Source organism: Nanorana parkeri, unplaced genomic scaffold (genome assembly GCF_000935625.1).
Source record: "Nanorana parkeri isolate BGI_ZX_2015 unplaced genomic scaffold, ASM93562v1 scaffold216, whole genome shotgun sequence".
NCBI lineage: Eukaryota > Metazoa > Chordata > Amphibia > Anura > Dicroglossidae > Nanorana > Nanorana parkeri.
In genome coordinates, this window is record NW_017306484.1 from 427,068 (window position 1) to 451,086 (window position 24,019).

At 42.8% G+C, this 24,019-nt stretch overlaps 1 protein-coding gene across 1 annotated transcript in view; it reads right to left on the reverse strand.

Moving 5' to 3' along the window:
- CDH13 (cadherin 13) overlaps positions 1-24,019 on the reverse strand; it is a 557,182-nt gene that overhangs the window by 157,728 nt on the left and 375,435 nt on the right. The window contains exon 7 of the mRNA XM_018555891.1: positions 8,461-8,639. Coding sequence (XP_018411393.1) covers positions 8,461-8,639 — 179 coding nt within the window. The remainder of the gene's footprint in view (positions 1-8,460; positions 8,640-24,019) is intronic.

Below are 24,019 nucleotides of genomic sequence, written 5' to 3' on the forward strand. Positions count from 1 at the left end.
AACCCCACTGGCTATGCCGCGCTGTGCCTGCTGGGAAATGTAGTCTTCAGCGGCAGCCGAGGCAGACAGGTTGGTGTACGTGGACTTTCGGGGAAACACGGTACTTACCACACCGGCTGCCACCCTGGCTAAAGCATCTTCCATGTGTGTCAGATGCCTGTTCCCCCTCTGTGTGATCTGGTTCCTTCCACTGGCCACTATATCAATACAGGGCACAGTAGTGACCTTGGGGGGCAGAAGAAGGAACCATAGCACATAGCGGGGGACCAGGGATCCGATACTATCAGAAGTGAGTCTGATTAAGAAGACAGTGTGGCGTTTAAAGACAGAGGAAACTGGCAAAGCGGATGGCAGGAGGTGTTCATATTAACCCTTTTGTTTGCAGGGAGGCTTTTTAAAAAAAAATAGCAATAGTCACTTAACCTAACCCCAATCTGAGCCTTTAATAATGAAACCCCTCCCTCTTACACTAAAAGGGAGTTTATTGTGATTTTGAACATATTTTCTTTTATTATGGTCTATTTTATAATGGTCAAGCAGCAATTTACACCTAGAGACTTCTCACAGTGGCTCTTCACTGTTCAGACAGCTCAATTTAAAGGGTCAATTAGACAAAGCCAGCCAAGACGCAGCTGTTGCTGCTATGCTTTCCCTTCAGATAACCCATAATGCTCTGGGAATCCTATCTCGTATATTAAATGCTTATTTAAGAAACAAAAATTGCATACATACTGTATAGTAAAAGAAAATTGACCACACACAATTACTTCTAACTCAAAGTGAACCTGTTGCTTTACCCTATATGGGCACTGCATGTTGCTTAAGGGTCGGTGCACACCTCACCGCGTGGCAATCGTGCACAATTCCGCACGGATTGCCGCGCGGTCAGGAGTCGCCTAGGTGTGCACCAATCATGCTGTGGGTGCCATTATTTTCTAATGGTACCCCAGTCACGCCGGGCGGTTCGCGCAGTTTCCCACCGCGATTTCACCTGTGCTTCCAAACACGATTGCAGCTAAAACAGCCACGCGTCGTGTGTCGCAAAAAAAAGGTACATGTACCTTTTTTCTGCAATTGCTGTGGGGATGTCACCCCACTGAAATCAATGGGGCCGCGCAGCAATCATGGCCTGCATTGTCCTGGACCACGAAATCCCGGGACGAGCGATCACGGATCGCATAGGTCTGCACCGGGCCTTACACTGCAAGCCCAAGAGGTCCACTTCAAGGCTGGCTTTACACCTATCTGTTCTGACAACACAGGGAAGCATTTTTATTGCACATTACTGCAATGCATGGTAAGACATGGAGCTCTGTGTGTTGTATTATAACACACATGTAGAGTAGGGGTCAATGGATCCGTGGTTCAGCGCACCACAATGCACATACCATGCATTATGGTGCATTGTTACTCAATGTTTGTTACCGCATGAATATGTTAACATGCATGCAGTAGAGCACCACAAAGGAATGAAAAGTTGTCAAGTTTATGTGCGATGGGGTCTTTCTGTTCGTACCCCAGATATTGCAGGGGGTGGGGGGGGGGGGGGCCGAAACATGGGGGGGGGCACTGACAATGTGACGGGGAAGCCTTACTGTCAAGTCCACAGGAACAGAGCTGTGAGTTATGGCCGGGAGATCTTACTGAATAACCCAAGACATATGAGAAGACAGAGCTGCATCGACCCACATATTTCACCTTCCAATATAAAACATCCCATATAGACTGATCCGTCTACTTTAGATTTGTACCGATGGCTGAAAGAAAAGGACTAAGTCTGTGCCAAATCTTCAAAAACTTAGATAGATTTCAGAACTGGATCCCCAGAGGTGGATTTTTGGGCCTTTGGTGTGCCAGAACCTGTTGAGATGTACATTTCTGTTCCCCTGTTCTGACTAGGTTTTGACTAAGAAAAAACAAGTAGATGAAAATAAAGAGAGCGCGGCTTTCATCTGCCGCTCAGAATGACAGAGCATGAAATAATACTGGCAAAGACATGAAACGGATTTGTGTTTGCTCTCCAAGGAAATGAGCGGAAGTCAAGCAGAAGGAATCTATAGAAGCAGAACAGGAGGAGAGAAAATCATAATCATATCGCTTTATTTCTTGTACCTGTCAACAGCAGAACCGGCAACTTGGCGGCCATTGGGGGGAGTATTGGTCCTGCCATGGCTTCAGGAAAGGCAGGCAGGGGACATGTAGATCATGGCACTGAAAGAGCCCTATTTAAAGTTTAAAACAGGCCAGGGAAGCTCCCCAATCGCAAACAGTAACCTCTGCACCCTCAGCTAATTGCCCCATTTATTACAAAATTAAACTTTGCTAAATGCTCCTAATTCTTACCTACATCTGTCATAATGCATTGGGTCCAACGTCTTGTTCACTGGAGAGTGGGAGAGGCCTTCTAAAGGTGGCCATACACTGTGTGAACTTAGACCGGTTTAACCAGGCGAATTTGGCACAATGGGTGCCGCTGTCAGCACCCTTTCAGCCGGCATCCCCCAATCAGCTGATCAAAGAAGTAGGTTTGGAAATCTTTGTATGCACAGAGCTAGCAGCCAATGAGCTGCCAGCTCTGCTTGGGTATTCTGACAAAGGAAACAGCAGGGATTCCTTGATCAATGTGCTCTTAGTGTTGATGGAGGAATCTGCTGTTTTATTTTTTTCATTCAGTCCTCGGGTTGAACGGAGAAAAAGAGAGTAGCGTATGGTCAGCTTTAGGGTGCCCATGTTGCTGCCTGATGACATGGACTCTTCCCATCGGATACCTTGGTGGGATACTCACGTGGTCTTGAAGAATCTATTAGCAACACAATTACATCTCAAACAGAGGCAGCAACAAGACTTGGTGACAGTGGGACCACTGAGGGACCAGTGGGACCACTGAGGGTCACAAGACAAAACAGTCAGGTAAGTGTAAAGGGATTTTGGATTGTTTCTTTCAAAGAAATTGTTAATGGGCGGTGGTGGGTTGTAAAGGTGCCCATACACTGCACGATTCTCGTACAAGAATTGCGGGGAATCGTGCAGTGTGAATGAAGGCGTGCAACCGTTTCTACTGTACGGTCGCACTCCTTTTGTCTAAGGAGCATGCTAGAAAACCAGCCGAAAATCTTACGATTTTCGGCTGGTTTGAATGATGCTCGGGAGACAAATGCCTGTTCAGCATTGCGGTCATCGGAAGCCTGCCCCTCAGGGGGGCGGGCTTGCGATGATCGCAAGTACGATCTGCCTGTCCAAGATAGGCAGATCGTATGTTTTTTAATTACTTTACAACCATCGCAAGACTAAGGATTTATCAAATTCGAAATAGTCCTTAGCACTAAGTTGGTCTACTGAGATATGGTTGTTGCTATTACTCCACTGTAATCAACATCAATGCTGTATGGTCCAATATATATATATTTTTTTAAATGCAGCTAGTATACATTACTGAATGAGATTTGGTCATGCGATGGTTGTAAAGTGTATGGCCACCTTAAGTTAGGAGCTGCCAATTCTACATGGAAATGGGCTTTAAAGAAAACCAGTAATTGAGGTTTCAATTACTGACCTCTTCTTCTGAAACTTATAGTTCCCAGCTGATCAAATGAAATACAATGCAATACACTAAAAAATCCAACAGGGAGAATAAAAACCCTCCATGGTTTGATTACAGAGATTGGCTGGCCAAGCCTGTAATCTAACCATAGTGTAAGACAAAATCCATAATCGAAAGATTTATCAAATTCGAAATAGTCCTTAGCACTAAGTTGGTCTACTGAGATATGGTTGTTGCTATTACTCCACTGTAATCAACATCAATGCTGTATGGTCCAATATATATATATTTTTTTAAATGCAGCTAGTATACATTACTGAATGAGATTTGGTATCACAACAAAACTGTACAACAGAACTCTTGGGGACTGAGGGAGTGAGAAGCAGTACAAGGAGTCAATGAAATGTGCTGCCTTAGATATGTGCTGTTGAGGAGCATGGTGAAAACAGCAGAGCGGAGTGAGCAGAGAAATGAGCTCACCCATGTGCTGGTGCTCCTTCAGTGCCCAGTCACAAGCTGGGGAAGGGAAGGTGACCAGGCTGTATTGCTTAACTTCGGTAGAGAAAAGTCACGTCACCAAGCTGGCTGTGCTGTGTGACAGAGTTGTGTAAATCTCATGACTTGAAGGACACAAAATAGAAGTCCTTTAGTAGCTAAAACAAATCTCATATATGTACATTGTATTTAAGACTGTGTTTACCAGTTTGGTTGGAGTTCAGCTTTAATCAGCAAAATATTTCTGACCATAATTTTCAGAAAATTAAAAATGTCTCACCCCTTTCTAACTTGGCAACCAATTCCCTGGTCAATCTGTTACAAACCCCACCATGTATGGCCTGCTTTAGGATGCTAGACTTGGGGCTAAACATCTGGAGTACCACTGATAAGGTAAGAGCAAAGGAAAATGTATTTACCTATAATTTCCTTTTGTTTCTCCATTGCAACACATCATAATGTATTTCTTAATCCTGACACCAAGAGAGATGTATGCGGCCCGACCACAGTGCATAATGGGCTTCTAAGGGAAAAAGTTATGAACTTGTACTGCCACGTGTGACAAACAGTCTTCTGTTTCCAGGTCTGAGTTCCTTTAGGCTAATCTCTCAGATTCATAATATATCACATAGTGTATAGCTGACATTCCTCAGAGTAGGAAAGAAAAATAACACATTCTGGAAGCCTGCCATGTGCAATGTTGCCTATTTAAGACAGAGCTGCATGTACTAATAAACTCAAGCCATCCAGGCATTCCCTTTCCTCACTTATAGTAGAGGTGCCAGAATTTTCTATTACAAAAAGAGAAAAAAAATGTCAATGTGATATCTTCTAGTGACTAACCGAAAGCAGTGTTCTGAAAGCTAATGTGTATTCTTTAATGTGTAGCTCCTAAAATGCACACTATATGGTCATTTGTCTGTGGACACCTGACCATCACACCTACTATATGGCCAATCATCTGTGGACACCTGACCATCACACCTACTATATGGCCAATCATCTGTAGACACCTGACCAACACAACTTCTATATGGCCAATCATCTGTAGACACCTGACCAACACAACTTCTATATGGTCAATCATCTGTGGACACTCTGTGGACACCACCACACCTACTATATGGCCAATCGTCTGTGGACACATGACCATCATACCTACTATACGGCCAATCATATGTGGACACCTGATCATCACACCTACTATATGGTCAATCATTTGAAGACACTTGACTACCACACCTACTATATGATCAATTATCTGTGGAGACCAGGCCATCACACCTACTATATGGTCAATCATCTGTGGACACCTGACCATCACACCTACTATATGGTCAATCATCTGTGGAGACCAGGCCATCACACCTACTATATGGTCAATCATCTGTGGACACCTGGCCATCACACCTACTATATGGTCAATCATCTGTGGACACCTGATCATTACACCTACTATATGGTCAATTATATGTGGACACTTGACCATCACACCTACTATATGGTCAATCATCTGTGGACACCTGATCATTACACCTACTATATGGCCAATTATATGTGGACACCTGACCATCACACCTACTATATGGCCAATTGTCTGTGGACACCTGACCTTCACACCTACTATATAGTCCATCATCTGTGGACACCTGACTATCACACCTACTATACGGCCAATCATCTGTGGAGACCAGCCCATCACACCTACTATATGGTCACTCATCTGTGAACACCTGACCATCACAACTATTATATGGACAATAGTCTATGTCCACCTGGCCTCACATACTATATGGCAAAAAGTAAGTGAAGACCCCTCCAAATTAGTGGGTTCTAGTGAAGGGTACTGTTAATGCTACAGCATACAAAGAAATTTAAGACAATTGAGCTTTTCCAACTTTTTGATAACCGTATAGGGAAGGTCCTCTTTCTTCCTGCTTTACTGTGGCCATGTGCACAAAGCCAGCTAAATTACATAGTTTGATTAGTTTGGTATGGAGGAACTTAAGTGGCATGCACAGAGCTCTAACCTCACCTCTAATGAACACCTTTGGGATACATTGGAACGGTGATTGCTAGCCGGGTCTTCTTGACTAACATTAGTACCTGAACTCACAAATGCTTTTTTTGGCTGAATGGGCCATAAATTTCCATATGCACATGCCAAAATCTTGTGGAAAGCCCCGCTGGAAGAGCGGAGGCTGTCTAACCACAAAGAGGAAAAAACATCCCATGGAACTGGAATGGGACGTCCAACAAACTATTTGAGCTTGTTGGTGTGATGGTCAGGTATCCACAAAATTGTAGCTATATTGTGTATCACTTTGACAAAACTTTCAGCCTTTACTTGTGTATTTATTTCTTCTAGCGTGATACATCATTTTTTTTGACAGACTCTGTACGAGGAAATTGGATGACTGCACCCCAGATATATCAATACTCTTTTTTTATTGTTTCATAAAAGCATAACACAAGAAATGAATTGAGAACCCTTGACACATTTCATGCACACAGGTGTTTAGTCTCTATGACTAAGCCCTTGTGTGGATGAAACGCGTCAGTATTCTCAATTCATCTATTGTGTTATGCTTTTATGAAAAAATAAAGAAAGTGTTTGGATATAGCTGGTGTGCAGTCATCCAATTTTCCTGTATAGTGGCTGCCAGTAAATGAACTGGACAAGCACCTCACTATAACCAGCAAGTATGGACAATCTTATATCACTTTTTTTGTTTTCAATAACACCCAACATACTGTTTTTAAAAACATCCATTTTTAAAGGAAATTTCTTTAACAAATCTGATTTGCATTTTTCTGACACCTACATTATGATTGACTGTCATAGATAACAACATGAACACATCTCAGTGCAGTCTGTCACATTTCATAAAGCAGAATACATCCTTGATTGAACAATCATGTATCCAGATCATATCAACAGAATTACTACTTCACAATAATGCCACTGTGCCACCAGTCACCATAATACCTATACTGCACTAGACACTCAAATCATAGTGACCAGACCATGTCAGGGTTTTTCCCTAAAGGCTTTGCCATCAAAAAGTACAGATTATTCCATTGTTACAGATTGCAGACCAATATATATGGCCTGTTGATCTCACTGTATCAAAGCCAGGAGACAATAATCAGAGCTTCCATACCTCTACTGGATCTTGCTTTGCTCATGCCAGCATATGTAAAAATTAGCTCACAAAAATCTGTATGGAATCGGCATTTAGAACTTAAGTTGTAGTCTTTGCTCTATAAACTTGCAGATCTGGATGTCCTGCTGACTGTGGGAACAAACATGTTGCCCCTAACGCGCCCTAGGGAACCACTCAGTGGTCATACAAGTGAAGGACTAGGAACCTTTAGCCTGTGGGGCAAACACAGCCAACTAGCCCTTTTATACTAGCTGTGGGCTTAAGAAAGTCAACCAAGGAAAGTGTGGCATAGTGCCCCATTGATTGGTGGATTTGGTGAAGGAAATGGATTATTGTGACACATCTTCCAGCATAGGCTTCCTCTGCAGCTCTTGAAATTCATTCACATAACATCTCAGAGATGCAAAGGAAATTGGTTCTAGAAACGTTTCCTCTGTCAGATTCTGTGATCAAAGATCTAAACTAGCTAGTTGTATAATGCCCAGTATATGTCACTGGCTGTAGGTCCCTTTCTAACTGGTTCCTAAATGGTGAAGAATCTCCAATCAGGGCCACTAGCCTAACATAACTCCCCCAGGGCTCAGTCCTCCACCGGGCCAAACTACGAACCACTGATGAACTAAATATCTCTAATTAATATATTAAATATCATTATATATAATAACCACATACAGGTATCCTTTAGACCCAACATCAAGCTCTTAGAACAAAGTGAAACCAGTAGCAGAGGGGAACACAGAAGAGATTCTCTTGGCTAATAAAGGTCATATTTTGTTCTGCCAGCTCTTAGAAAGGACTTTTACCATCAAGTACCTTAAAAAGCAGACATGTTCATAAAAGCTGCTTCTACGGCACCCTTCAGTGCCAAGTAGTAAGCCAGAACAAGATATCTGACAACACAACTGCCCCATACACAGTGCAGAGTTAACCATAGTAATTTCGGAGAATATAATTTCGCTGGGACGATTTCTCTTCTTCCACAATGAAGGCAAAGACAAAAGTGTGCTACTTCTTTATCAGCTCTAACTAAATCAACGACATCATCAGACCTGTTGTCATTTGCGCTTGCTGTCAGATGCCGACTTGCAAATTTATCTTAATGCAGATCTTAATGAATGCAATTATGCATATGCATCAGCTCCTCGCACCCAAAACATTATGGGAGCAGCTCCATGATTACTGTTCCTCTCATCCTGAAAAGGAAACCCACACACAACGGCTCCTTGCATCGAGGCAGCCGGTAGTAACGTGACTTACTTCGCGGTCTAGCAGCGCTGGAGACACCACTGTGACAATGTCGCCCTTTTCAGGGTCGATGTAGAACATGTTAGGCGATGGCTTGTCGGGCGTTTGCTTGAGGATATTGTAGCGCAGGACGGCGTTGTCAGTAGTGGGGTCATCCGCATCAAACGCCAACATGTTCATTACTGTGGTACCTGAGGATGAGAAATACAAACACAGTAGCGGGTTAGCGGAGATATGAGCTGTGAATGTTTTCTGTTTTTACTGTACAGTGCGAGTTCACCTTTTAGAAAGAAAAGAGAGAGAGAGAGAGAGAGAGAGAGAGAGAAGGACCACTGATACATCCCAATTCTTGGCAGACTTGACCTGGATATAATTTCAATATAATCTTTCTATACTTTAAAAAAAAAACACTAAGTGGCTAAAATGGTAAATATAAAGCTATGAAATACTAATACTAATGCAATATTTTACTATATTTTAGCTAAATACATTCCAGTTGCATCAAAACATAAGGTATACAAAGTCTTACAATTCATTTTCTATAGTAAGCAGCCATAGCCTGAGCAAAAAAGTCTGTCCCCTGCCAGCATGCTGCATAGAAGGACCCCTTTTCTCTGTGTGGAAGCAGTGATATCTCTGCAGAGGCCCAACACAGCCCCTGCTGAGTCAGAGCTAAGGCTCTCCAATTAGCAGAGGGCATACACTCTGCTGATATCAGAGACCACTGGTTCCACACAGAGAGAAAGAATCCTTCTCTGCAGCCTGCTGGCAGGGGATGGGCTTTTCTACTCAGGTTGAGCGGCTTTCTAATAAAAAAAATTATGGTAAGGCTTTGCACACCTTCGAGTCGGTACACCCGGAATGTATTTAGCTGTGTTAAATTGAAAGTTCAATATAAAGTTAACACTTTTTTAAGGCCTTGGATAGAATGTAAGGGGTTAAAATATCTGCCAGGCTTGCTATTGTTGTCTCTGTTCGTACTTGGGGGATATACCAACTCTCTTTCTCCTAGTAACCATTGCCACTAGAGATGAGGAGAAATCTTCCAAGGGGGAGACCTGTTACGGTGGGATTTCCCCTCCCAATAGAAAGAGTTTCTCTCACTTCCTATTGTGTCTCTGAGACACAATGGGAAGTGTGGATCATTTTCTGCAATACGACACAGAGAAATAGGACAAAAAAACAAAACAAAATAAACCCTAAAAAAAAAAAAAATAAATTGGAACAAAACAAACCCTTGATATGTATTGCGCTACTGTGGCTACCCTCTTATACATATACAAGTGCAAGATATAGGCAGAAACATTGAATGCATAACACACATTTAGCTGGTCTCTTTCAGATGTGCAAAAGGTCTAATATATAAATGAAAAATACAATAGTACGTATCGTATTCTATAGCAGTGTTTCTCAACCTTTTTTTCAGTCATGGTACCCTTTAAAAGTTTGGAAAATCTCGAGGCACCACACCCCATTAGAGTCCCCCTTTCACAAGCCCCCCCTCCCCCTTCACATCAGAAGCCCTCTTTACATCATGACCCCCCTTCAGATTAGGATCCTCAGTATCCACTTCACGTCGAGTCCTCAGTCCCCCTTCACAACGAGTCCTCAGTTCCCCCTTCACATCTGAGTTCTCAGTCCCCCCTTCACATCAGTGTCCCAATATCCCATTTGGAGCTGCAGCAGCGGCAACATGGCAGAGGGCGAGCAGGCCTGGATGGAGACGAACTTCCATCCTTTTATGAATAGCTCCCACCTTCCCTCAATTAGCGTAATCCGTTTACATGGTGCTTGCGCTCACCTGCACCATGGAAAGCATTACATTGTGTAAAATTTTGAGGCACCCCTGAGGAAGCCAGAAGGCAAGTTGAGAAAGGCTGTTCTATAGGACAAACAAAAAGATACCTTGTTGCACTTCTTACCGGAAAAAAACAAAGTTTCAACGCTAGTTTTGGTGACATGACATTCCAATAAAATAACTCTTTGGACTGCAATACTGGTTGTGTGCCGGTGACATTTATTCATCTTTAGGCTGTTCTATATTTCCCCTTTAACTGATCCTTTGCACACTGCTCCCATATCCCTCTAAATATGATACAGAACATACTGCCCCAGAAGAAAAAAAAAAAAACAGAAAAGAACAAAAAATCTGCAATGCGAGTGCGTTGTTAGGACACCCCAGAAAGCGGAATCAGATCCTAGCGGCCATATTTACATCTAACACTGGCGCTCAGTGTGCTCCTTCCTGCATGATGATGGAGTTTTATTAAGGTTATTTGACCATGAAGAGGCATCTTAATTATAAGTTTATTTTCGGAGTGATTACAGGCCCGGCACACAGTGTGTGCAGTATACACAGATATGGCACATTTATTTAACAAGCCTGATTAATATGCAAGTGTACAATTGCACAGAACATTGCATTAGCCTCATGTAGGGCTTTGAATAAGGCTCCCGTTGTTCCTTGCTTTCCACTCATTCCGTCTTTCATTACAAATAGAAGAATCTGCTGTGGCGCTGACCCCCTCTGATCTGGGGATAATTACAGCAGCACTCCGGAGTCGTTGGCGCATACAGATGACCGAGTGCCAAGAGGTGAAACTGATAAACACCTTGGTGCCTTAATCATTATAAGACATTATCTGCGAAAGTAGCCTGTCCACTGTGATACGTTTGTCCTTGGAGGTCGGGATAAGGGGCTGGTAGTTTCTGGCATGAGAACTGCTGTGCATAGCAGTCCCTCATTTGGAGGGACTGTCCCTCTTTTGGGACCGAAGCCCTCCGTCCCTCTTTCTTCTCTAGTTGTCCATCTTTTTGATCTAATGTATAGACCAACACAGTATAACAAACACAAAAAAACTTTCTAACTACCAGATGTTGTTTACTACACTAAGGGGATGATTTATAAATCATCTGCTCAGCCATACGCTGGGCGAATGCCATTCACATATCGTTCTCACCACTAGATGGAGCCGAGTAGCACAGGAATTCTGCTCCATCTAGTGGTGCTAATGCCATTTGAACGACATTAAGCCAATCTATATGTCTTGGCGGATGGAAATCATTATCATTTATCATTATAAATCATCACCTAAGACTTTTATTCTTTTTCTTTATTATTGCAGTTGTTATTATGGAAAGCAAAATTGAGTACTAAAATATTACAAAATATTTTTTGCATATTAATTCTTCAAAGCCTGTCTAACTGTAGACATGTCAAGGGGGTGTGGCCTTCATACTTTGTAATTAATGGTGTCCATATTTCTTATCTCAGAATGTTGGGAGGAGTGCTAGTGTGCATAGTACAGTGTCCAAGTGTTTTAGTAAGGAACAAAGTAAGCCTTTGGGATTACTCTCTCTAATTGACATCTCAGACAGCTCCCTATGATCAGAGAAGACAGAGAAGAGGAAGGAGGGGACTACGCCACTCCTCTGATCATTCCATTGTTCTGTAAATCTGACCTTAAACTACTAAACTCTGTAAACTAAAAAAAAGCTTTTTTAACAGAGCACCTAAGAATAGTCATGTAGACAACAGGTATAGACTAGGGAATGCGCTTAGATTTGGACCAAGCACAGTCCCAACTTGAGTTCCTCCAAACCTGGAAAAAAACTCCTCCCAAACACAGAAGGAAGTTCCATCCATGCCGTTTAATCAGCTGCAGGAGGAGGATTCCCTTTTCCGCAGCTTGAGGCAAGCAAAGGGGCCAGGTGCAGTGATGTCAGTAGCCTTATATGGCTACAGGGCTATATTTGGTAAATTACATTTACCTAATTTGGCTATGTGGCCATATAAGGTAAATTAACTCAGCACAGCATCCCGCCCCTTTGTTTACATGCAGCTGCGAGATGGGGAGTGCCCCAACCCGCAGATCGGGTGGAACTTCCTTGGTCAGGGGAGCTCAGGTTCGGATCGGGTTTGGTCCAAACATGAGCACATCTCTAGTATAGACCAGGGCACCACCTTCTGACTAGCTAAATAAGAAAAATAATAATAATTAAAAAAATATATATATATATATATACAGGTGAAACTCGAATAATTAGAATATCGTGCAAAGTTCATTTATTTCACTAATGCAACTTAAAAGGTGAAACTAATATATGAGACTCATTACATGCAAAGCAAGATCATTCAAGCCGTGATTTGTCATAATTGTGATGATTATGGCTTACAGCTCATGAAAACCCCAAGAACCCCAAATCCACAACCTCAAAAAAGTAGATTATTACATGCAATCAATAAAACAAGGATTGTACATAGAACAATATTGGACCTCTGAAAAGTATAAGCATGCATATGTACTCAGTACTTGGTTTGGGCCCCTTTTGCAGCACTTACTGCAATTACTTTTGCACGATATTCTAATTATTCGAGTTTCACCTGTATATATATATACACACACACATACACATACAATATTTCATATTGGACTGACTAAAAAAATAAACAGAAAAACTTAAATGTTATTATTCGACATGAAAATAATAAAACAAAGAAGCATATAAAAACCTATACATTGACTTTCACGCATTATATTATTTGATTTGTTTTTTCTTAGTGATGCATTTCTTTTCTTTTCTTATAGTTTTAATTGTGGCTGTTATGGCAATTGAGGCCAAATATGCAACTTCCTGCAATAATCCCAATAATGGCATATTACCAGTTGGTGTATATGGCCTGTGTGTAGGTCCTACGAGATATAAGCATGTTATGGATGTTTGATGTTGTTAGATCTTAGATACCAGTGGTGAGTGCTTCTGGTCAACGTTCCCGGCTCTGTAGCAGAAATCCGAGGCTTTCAGTTTCACCTCTGATGTGTTGTATTACTCCAGTGACACAATCAGCCATGCTCTGCAATTCAAACCTCCCTTGCTGTATTGCTCAATGATACTGCTACTAGTGTAGGAATATTGATTCCTTATCTCCTGGGAGCTGAACCTGTTTTGTCATTCGGCGTGGAAGAGTTGGAGTGTAGTTGGTGCAGAGAAGTGGAAGAACAGAGATGACAGTGGACTAAAAATGAAGAGGACGGCATGCAAAGGATGTATATTAGATAGAAAGAAACTGCGCTAGGAATCAAATAACACTCTAAGAGCAGCTGTGCTTAATAGGTGAGTACACCCAAAATAAGAAAAAAGAAAATAGCACTGCGCTTCAAACTCAAAAATTATATTCCTAAAATGTGAAAAAAATTGTATAAACTGTGAAATTGTCACAAAGGGATACACAATTTTGTGTCATACACAACACCTGTGTTGCACAATGCCTGTGCTGATGAAAAAAACAAAAAACAAACGTGCTAGTACATCTCATAAAATGTGTACATATAGAAAATCCTGTGTTGAATCTCACAAGTGATGTATAACTCCCACCTAATCTGGAGTTGGAGTGTAGTTGGTGCAGAGAAGTGGAAGAACATAGATGACGGTGGACTAAAAATGAAGAGGACGGCATGCAAAGGATGTATAGTGTTAATAATCACAACATCTGCACTCAGGGTTTTTTCTATTAGGCAGTTGCCCATGGCAACAACATCAGCATCAGCTTTCATTTTCTAAGCCACTTGAGAACTTGATGGATGAACGCACCTTATGGTTATAAAGCCATGTACAGTATACATTATGGTGAACAGGCAACGTTTGTGTCAGTATTGAAATGTGATTGTATTGTGTATGCGATGAATTTGGGATCATTAATCTTAGATAGGTACACCGGTGCAGCAACAGTTTGTTTCATTTGCACTTAAAGGCCAATTCCAGGCCTTTCCTCCTGGACTTATTCTCCCGCTGTATTGAATTTTTAGGACTAAGCAGCAAATGAAGAGGCATTGTTAGTTAAAAGTGACATTTCAAAAGAGACTATGTGACCCAGGACGAGGCTGGGGGGGTCAAGAAGGGCAGCTTCCGCAGATGCTGTTTTTTCATTTGGGGAAGAGTATCGCTTGGCAAGCTGCACCCTTTTTATCACATGCATGCCCTATCTTTTGTTTTGCCTCTGGCTGGCCCAGCACTATTCACAATCAGGGCCAGGAGACTGACAAAGGGAGAAAGTTCTCACAATATAAGAAGTTATGGACACCGGCACTCAAAAGTAGAAAAACGTCTCTTTATTGACGTTTCATGCAACACTTATACTCGATTCAGATGGTGGCCATCCGTCGACTACTGATGCACCCAGCCTATCATTACGGATTAGCGGTAAGGAGTGCAATGGGTACATGGATTGTAGGTCTCACAATATGACTGTGCACTTCTGGATCCATGTGAAACTCAATCAGCAGACCCATAGCCCTGCAGCGATGCTGAGACAAGCACAATGGCAGCTGGGAGTGAGAACCAAGCTGCAAAAGACGACCTAGCACACGCCAGGGGAAGGGGTGCAGTTTGGCAGCCATGAGAGCTTGCACCGTGGAGTGGCATCACATTTTGTTACTCCCGGCCCTGGGTACTGGATGACATTATTCCAGCACTAATATGACCCATTTCAGTCAAAGCTTGGGTTACACTATTACCTAGAACAGAGCTGAGAAGCGAATAGCTTGATCACAGTGTATGGATAGAGTATGGAATAGTTAGAACCTCTGTAAGGTTTTTATTGTAGTCTGTGTCCCAATTGGGGATATTCATGCTCTCCTGGTAACCACGGTTGGACAGAAAGTGATTGAAAATCTAACATCCAGTTGTCACCGGAACAAGAGGTGAGAGGAAATCTTCAGTTGAGGACACCTGTGCCACTGACAACTGCCTAAGAGGTAAATCCCCCTCAATTCGGTAGTGATTTCGTATCCCTTGATGTTGCAACTCCAGGACAGGAAGTTTGGGGGGAAACTCCCAAATGGGACACATACAGCAACAATAAGTTGACAAGGGTTTGGTTCTATCCAAAACTACTATGCATACACTTCAACCCTAACTCAAGAGTAGGCGACCTCGAAACTCTATATGTGGTGTAACTGCCAATCCCCTCATGCCTCTCCATTCCCAGGAGTCATGCCTGTGGTTGTAGGAGTCTTGCAATGCCTCACAGGACTTCTAGTTTCACAACAGCTGGGGTGCTGAGGTTGCCTACCCCTGCCCTACTCCATTAAGGCCTAACTGTGGCATTGTATGTCTCTAAAAGAACATCCTCAGAAAAAAAAGCTTCAGTTGGTAAACAATTAAAAAATGCAATGTTATTTACAGGGGCCCACTAATGTCTTGGCCCATCTGGTCATTCTTTTCCTCTAATCCAGGACAAACCTAAAGATAAAAACAAATGATCAAAAAGTGATCTTTTTCTAAATAAGAGCTCATCTGAAAGTTGAAAAAGCAGTACGCATCCCTCCAGGAACCATCATCCTGCTAACTTCTAGAGACAGCAGTACTCATCCCTCCAGGAACCATCATCCTGTTAACTTCCAGAGACAGCAGTACTCATCCCTCCAGCAACCGCCATCCTGCTAACTTCCAGAGACAGCAGTACTCATCCCCCCAGGAACCATCATCCTGTTAACTTCCAGAGACAACAGTACCGATCCCTCCAGGAACCATTATCCTGCTAACTTCCAGAGACAGCAGTACTCATCCCTCCAGGAACTGCCATCCTGCTAACTTCCAGAGACAACAGTACCCATCCCTCCAGAAACCATTATCCTGCTAACTTCCAGAGACAACAGTACCCATCCCTCCGGGAATCATCATCCTGCTAACTTCCAGAGACAGCAGTACCCATCCCTCCAGGAACCATCATCCTGTTAACTTCCAGAGACAGCAGTACCCATCCCCCCAGGAACCATCATCCTGTTAACTTCCAGAGACAACAGTACTGATCCCTCCAGGAACCATTATCCCACCAACTTCTAGAGACAGCAGTACTCATCCTTCCAGGAACCATAATCCTGCTAACTTCCAGAGACAGCTGTACCCATCCCTCCAGGAAGCATCATCCTGTTAACTTCCAGAGACAACAGTACTGATCCCTCCAGGAACCATCATCCCACCAACTTCTAGAGACAGCAGTACTCATCCCTCCAGGAACCATCATCCTGCTAACTTCTAGAGACAGCAGTATGCAACACTCCAGAGAACGTGACTCCACTGACCTTCTGGAAAGAACAAGGTGTTCCTACCAATACATAGAAACATTTTACCCTGCCGAACATTGCTTTACTAATGATTAAACAGAGGCAGTCGAGAAGAACATTGCCGTCATCTATCTGTTCCCATGTTCTGTGCAACTGGCGCATCCATTTAAAGGTGAGCGCGCTTCGTACTATAAATTCCCATCTCTAGCAGGCAACAGATGTCCTCTTTATAAAGACATCTGCTGCATTAAAAAGTCAGCATGTTTTGAGCCACAGACGAGGGATAAATAAGTGATAGATAATATTTTCTTTTCAGCGCGGTACTCTGTGTTTACTGGAAAAGCGAACATAGGAACGCTTGCTCTTTCAAGGAACACTAGGAAAAGGAACAGATTTCAATTACTAACACCCGGCAGATGTATAAGTCACTCGATTATGATATACCAGCTAATTATGCTTAATTCCAAGTTGCTGGTGCTCCTTTTTTCAATCAAAGATCTAAAATAATATAGGTAGGCACTATTTTATATTCCACTTAATAATTAGGGTACATCATGCAACCAGCTGAAACAGTTACCTAGTTTAACTGTTAAAAAGACTTTGCCCAAATGGCCCAAAGTCACATAGCTCCTATAAAGCCCACCAACCAACACACCATTTCCATCGTCCTCCATCTCTGGGGCTGAAAAATACATGGGGCGTCTGGGTAAGGGATACCATGTGACCTCCTCCCGTATGACATAACAGCCAAGCCTGAACATTGTCACTGAAGGAGGACAATAAATTCATATGTGTGCTCCAATACCTGTCAACATGGGGGTTCCACAGCGTTTGACTTTGAAAGCAACAGAGCTGCAGGGGAATGCAGGTAATGTTAGCATAAGCTCCCTGCACTGTAGCACACATGACTCCTTGTGCTGCATCCCCTCCCCATCTCTTAGCTCTGCTGTACAGGGGAGTTGAAGAAGCTGATACCAAATTCAGGCATTCACATTGCTTTCAGTATATACAGTGGCGTAACAGTCGCCATAGCGACCCAGGCGGCCGCTATGGAGCAAGGGCACAGGGGGCTCGGCCAGGGCATCCCTCTGTTGCCATGCTGGCCACCTGGGGCGCTATGGCATATCAGGGTGCTGGCTGTCAAGAGGAACGCGCCGCTGTTAGATCACTGACAACCTATCAGTGATGTGTGCAGCGGCGCGTTCTTCCTCTCATCTGCCGCTGAGCTGTGTCAGTGACAGCAAGCAGCTGCTGCAGAAGAGACTGGACCCGACGTTTGCAGTGAAGGAGGAGGCGGGGCCCGGCGACCTGGGAGGAGGGGCCAGTGATGCAAGAGGAGGCGGTCCCATCGATAGAGGAGAAGACAGGGCCCGACGATGAAAGAGGAGGAGGAGCCAGGGGACAGAAGAGGAGGTGGCGAGGCCTGACGAACATGGAAAAGGACCGCGCTGACAGGTAAGAGGTGTGCAGCCCACCTGAGACCCTGCAGAGCCCGCCATAGAGAGTCTATGGCGGGCTCTGCAGGGTCACTTTCAGGTGGGCTGTTTGGTGTATCAGGTGGGCTCTGCAAGTGTCATAACTAGCAATCACGGGGCCCCATACAAAACTTTGCTGTGGGGCTCTGTGATTTCTAGTTACCTGAGTATATATAAAAATAATGATTGCAGAGCTGCCTGGAGTTCAGCTTTAGGGAATCTGGGATTGATATATTAAAAGAGGTTCAGTTCAAAGTCCACAGACTATTTATTCCATCAAAACAATCTAAATAAAATGTATGTTACTACTGCATTTTAGGGGTTTTAGAGTACCCCTTCTTTAGGATTCAGTGAGCTGTAGGTGGAAGATGGACTTTAGGGATTGGATTCATTAGAGGGTTTTCCTTCTGAAGATTTTTACAATGGCTCCTTTGCTCCAGCTCAGCCTGCCCTGATGAAGGGAAAGCCCACAAACGCATTGGCTATAATGATTTTACATAGTTACATAGTTACATAGTATTTGAGGTTGAATAAAGACATTAGTCCATCAAGTCCAACCTATTAGGATCTCATTCTAGGAGTACCTGTACCCCTGTATATTACGGTCCCTTAAGAAATCGTCCAAAAGTTTCTTGAACAATTCCACATTCTTTGCTGAAATCACTGTCTGTGGCAGTGAGTTCCAGACCCTAACTGATCTTACTGTGAAGAACCCCCTTCGCCCCTTGTGCTGGAATTCTTTTTCCACCAATTTTAGGTGGTGGCCTCTAGTTTTTGTAATGGAGTTAATTTTAAACAGTTTATCGCTAATGTTGCTGCCACCATTGAACATTTTGTACATGGAGATCATATCCCCCCTTAATCTCCTCACCTCCAATGTGAATTGTATTTGGACTATTTGGCTGAAATAAATGCTATTTGGACTTTGAAACATTGATGTGGTACTAATATGTGTTCTACAAACCTTTTCCAGATGCACCCATAGGCTATATTGTACCTATAAGCTTCCTCCCCAAAATCTACAAACCAAATTATTAGGTGCATGCTACCCCATGGCAGCAGACATTTTGGAGAGTCTAGCGCTCTTCACTCACTTTTGCATCAGCAATAACAACCTGACCGGGTTACAACCCTTCACCATCCTATGCAAAAAAAAAAAGAGTTCCCCTTTTAATATTTTAATTCTGCATTTAAAAAGAGCATTTGACAAAGTTTCACGCCATTAAGAATCAGTTTCTTGTAGTGCAAATATTTCCGCATTCCAGGTCTAGCTAGCTTAGGAACCTTCAAGATAAAGGTTGCAGATTGATCAAAGTGTGCAACAGCTTAACGCTCTGTCTTTCATGCTAAGGGAAATTAAGGAGTGCTAAAGCTTAAATATAGGTCAATATCTTATTTTCCATGCTCCTTAATGATGGAAGTAAAACAGCTACAGGAAAAAATATAGGCTCTTTGTGTGATCTATTTGCATATTATGCTGTCAGATGTACTTTTTTCCACCAAATTATTATAATATGTTGTCCACATAAAATGCAAAAATTAAAACGCATGTACAAGAAAGTCTGAGATTCAACACTTATTTGGGGATTATTCGATAATAAAAACAGCAAAGCAAGAAACTATAACACCCAAGAGACACCAGTGTTATTTTTAATATGTTTGTAGCCAACCACAATCAACTTACATGATGGAAAATCTTTATCAGGCTCTGTTTCTAGCTTGATAACTGTTTACCAAGACCAAAAGGCTCTTTTCAGACATGGTGGACATTAATCATATAGCAGCTGTCAACCAAGATAAACTGGAACTAAAACCTTTAACCAAGCTCATTCCAATACATTATCTGCCTAATAATTGTCCTGTTCCAGTATAATAGCTTTCGGCAAAGTCTACATCCGATATGACAATTTTATTGAAAAAAGTCTGTTTCCGAAACGGCATTGCTCAACCAATCATACAAAATTCAATATCCAACATGGTCTTCGTAGCTTAAGTCTAATATCAATACAGTTTCTCAGTAACCAAGGTGTGTTTCTGTGGGAGATGATAGTAAAGTACTGTGTTCGAAATGGTGCCAAAGGGCAGAATACATTCAGATTAGCTTAAATGGCTAAAAACCCTCATAACCACCTAAAATAACCTTGTAAGATGCAAGCTATTCACGTGCCTGGTCATCACCTACTAAAACCTGATGAAGGGGACCCTGCGTGCCCACGAAACGTTGTTTTTTGACAGTCTGCATCAATAAAGAAGATGGATTATTGACACAAGACACAGGTGTGCTGGTGACATTTACTATATGGTCATCACTAGAGACCCAGGTAATGTGCTTTTAGCTTGTAAGGTGAACACTCCCATAGGCCTGTCACTGGGACAGCCTCCCTGCTGACAACCAGCAGCTAAATAGGCTCAAGTTAAGTACCAGATATCAGACAAATTTGTGGCCAAGGCCAGGAAAAGCATCAAATCCAGATGAGTGGAGACTGTGGCAAATATAAGAGATAAGCATTGTTGCAGTAGGTAGCTAGAGGTTGTTTCCAGGTGTGACCATAACGTAGTGCCAACACCAAAGAAAGGAGAAACATGTAGCCAGGAAGCATAGAAGGGGTTAGGGACACTGGAGTTCAAGAAAAGTAAGGGCTGTGAACAAGTGAGGCCAACATCTGAAGTCAATTCAAAATACAGAAAGAGTAATTCCCATGAGCTAAGAAGCGTAGAAAAACGTTTTCCTTAAAAAGGAGCTTGACCAATCAAGACATGTACCAACACCAGTTGACAGGCAGGTGCACATATCTACGCTCTTGTAGAGGAACAGGATGGTAAAAAGCATATAAAAAATGTTGAATAAATTATTGGAGAACGAGAAGATACTCTGAAAGAACACCAGAGGAAACCATACCAGAAACAGCTGTTAGCATCATAGGCAGGGCTGGATTCCCACAAGACCAACTGAGGCCCGGCCTTGGGGCAGCAGGGAGTAGAGAGGCAGCAGGAGTGTGGAATTTCTATCTCCCGACGCCCAGGACATGCAGTTCCGGTCGCCGGGCGGGTAGTTGTTTTCTACATTTAGCCCTGCTTTGGGCAAGCAAGGCTAAATGTACAGTGGGGAAGCTGCTGCTTGTCTTGTACAAGTGATCTCGGCGATGCCGCCGAGATCACTTGTATGCAGCCTGCATACAGGGGGGCGTATTGAGGAACCTGGCATTGGGGCAGCAGAGAGAGTAAATCAGGCCCTGATAATAGGCCAGCAAGGATCAATTGCAGCCCACAGTTCAACATTTAACCATGAACTGGATGGCCGATGCCAAAGCACATGACCAGAGACTAGTACCACTAGAAGAAAATACAAAAGATACATCCTTGACTGGTATGTAGTTGTCTTTTGCAGAGGCCTATTTTCATGATGGCAAAGAAAAGACAGTGTGCTGTCAACATACTATCTTCAGGAGAAGTCTACAGATGGTGGTATGATTTATACATTTTGAGGCCATCACTCATGATCTGTTTCCGGCATGGCAGTAACTAGCTAGTATTATAGCTCTCAAAAAGAATACTGACACTGCGGCTGCCAGAAAATCTCATGAGGCATTGCAAGACTCTGACAATTACAGGCATGACTCTCAGAGGCATGTTTGGATTTGTACTTAAAGCACAGCTGGAGAGCCGGAGTTGCCCTCCCCTGGCCTACATTGTTTACGGAAGCTCACTAAGAGCTTCACTCAAGGCCTACGTGTTAGATCTCATTTAAGGAACCAACATGCCATTTACCAATATGACATCTGTCTCAAAAATGGATGCCCTCTTGGTTTTAAAATGTTATCTCCATAACTGGTTGATTAAATGACAGTAAAACCTCTCTTCCAATACTTAAGTCATGATGCTGGCTAGTCGTGATGGTACTTTTTGGATCGAAAAAAACTGAATAATGTATGAAGTGTCCTGGAAGGAAAATTATAATCTTTTTGTTCTCTGTTCACTGCAAATCACAATATTTGATTTAAATGAAGCCACTGATTCAGAACTGCGTATATTAGGCTGTAATTAGGCACTTATGTTTCATACAGCTGAGATTGTATTAAGATATTAATGACAGATTGCGTAAGTACGCTCTGCAGTTTTCTCCAATCCATTTTGCATGTAAATTTTACCCAGCTGTAGAGATTGCCAACTTGGTCTGTCGTAGCACTCTTATGATCGATTACTTCCCATATCTTTGCAAGCTTTAAAACAAAGGCTACTTTATGCAGTATGTATAGATGGCCACTCTTTCGATCCTGTAGATGGCCCTTTAAAACAGGGACCAGCTTATTAAAAGTAACTAAATGGAATATGAAAAGGACATTTCCATAAGGATTTTCCCTGCATTTCCTGTCCCGAGAGCTAAAACAGGAAGTAAGTAGAAATCTTAGGGTAAGACATATCCACTAACCCTGTTATGGTGACCAATGGAAACTGTTGGATTCCCCCTCATTCTGTTCTCAGAGAGGAAGCAGTGGTGTCTCTGAAGAGGTCCAGCACACCACCTGGGGAGTCAGAGCTAGAGCTCTCCAATCGGCTTAGGTCTGACCCAGCACAGGGTGTATTGGACCTCTGGAGAAAGGATCACTGTTTCCACACAGAAAGTAAGGGTCCTTCTCTACTGCATAGTGGCAGGGAACAGGCTTTTCAACTCAGGCTGTGGCTGCTTTCTAAAGGAAACAAACTGTAAAACTTTGCACACCTTTTGTTGTGATGCACCTGAGATGCATTTAGTCACATTGTTTTGTCTGATGAAGGGACCACACTGGTTCTGTAATGTTGCGATGTGTTGTGATAGCGTGTTCATTTAACATCTATAAAGTGCGGATTGATAATGTATACCCTGGTGTCAGGGCCGAATTTACTACTAGGCATGTGCCTACAGGCGCCCTCTATAGAGGGGTGACGTACAGGTACCTATTCTGCCTAATTCCCGATGTTGTGTCAAGATACAACACCGGTAATAGCAAGGTGGGTGCATTCTGCACAAAAGGCACCCTCCTGCTCCAAGACAAGTGGTGCCTACAGGAACCGCAGGCTTCCGCAAATGCAGGGGAAGGACCCCAGCGTTGCATAAGGCTGCCCTTTAAAACGCCTGTCTGATGCGGACAGGCATTTAGGACAGCCTTACACGACACCGGGGTCCTTCTCTGCATATGTGAAAGCTGCGGGGTCCCACAGCAGGTAAGGATGCTGGCTCAGGCTAAAAAGATTTCCATTTGTCCCTACAGGCACCTAAAATGGAAAGCCAGCCCTGCCCAGTGTGCCGGTGACCTCATTACCTCTATTGTCTTTGCGGCGCCATCTGCTTGCCATTTCAGCACCCACTGCAGTTGCAACCCAAGATACATCGGTCTTGAGTGCGATAGGCTATCTTTAACATTTGAAATGTATTTAGCTGATTTAAACTGAACATTCAAGTGGAATTGCCTTTGAAATTGTTTTTCTTAAATAAAGATTGTTGAATAGTAATATATGACAGTGTGCAGAGGGTTAATTATTCATATAAATGTTTATATTTGCCTGGCATGTACCTTTAAATTATCTGAAATGCGAATACTGCCTGACTCCCAGTCCATGTCATTGTTTCCACTGTTTGTTCTCCACAGACTTTGCTTTACTACATCGGCAATATCCCCATCTCTGTAAACAAGAATATATTCAATTCCTCTGCCCATTAGTTTAATCTGAAGACCAAAAATGTAAAACTGCTTGAAAAGATGTAATCAGAGGCGAGCACGACAGCAGGACCCTGCCGAAAACGATATCATAATTACAACAAATAAAAGAACAAAAACAAGCAATAAGCAAATCAATGTCCCAGGCAGTGAATAATCTCACAGTGGTACGCCGACATTAGCGTTTGTCATTTCAAGCAAAAATTAAAGTTTTTGGTTTTCATTAAAAGAAAAATCAGAAAACTCTAAAAAATTTGAATGTTGATGACAGTGTAATTTAAGAAGCCTGGGTAAACCATGCATGCTCCGAGCAAGCAAAAGCTTCCATCTTTCT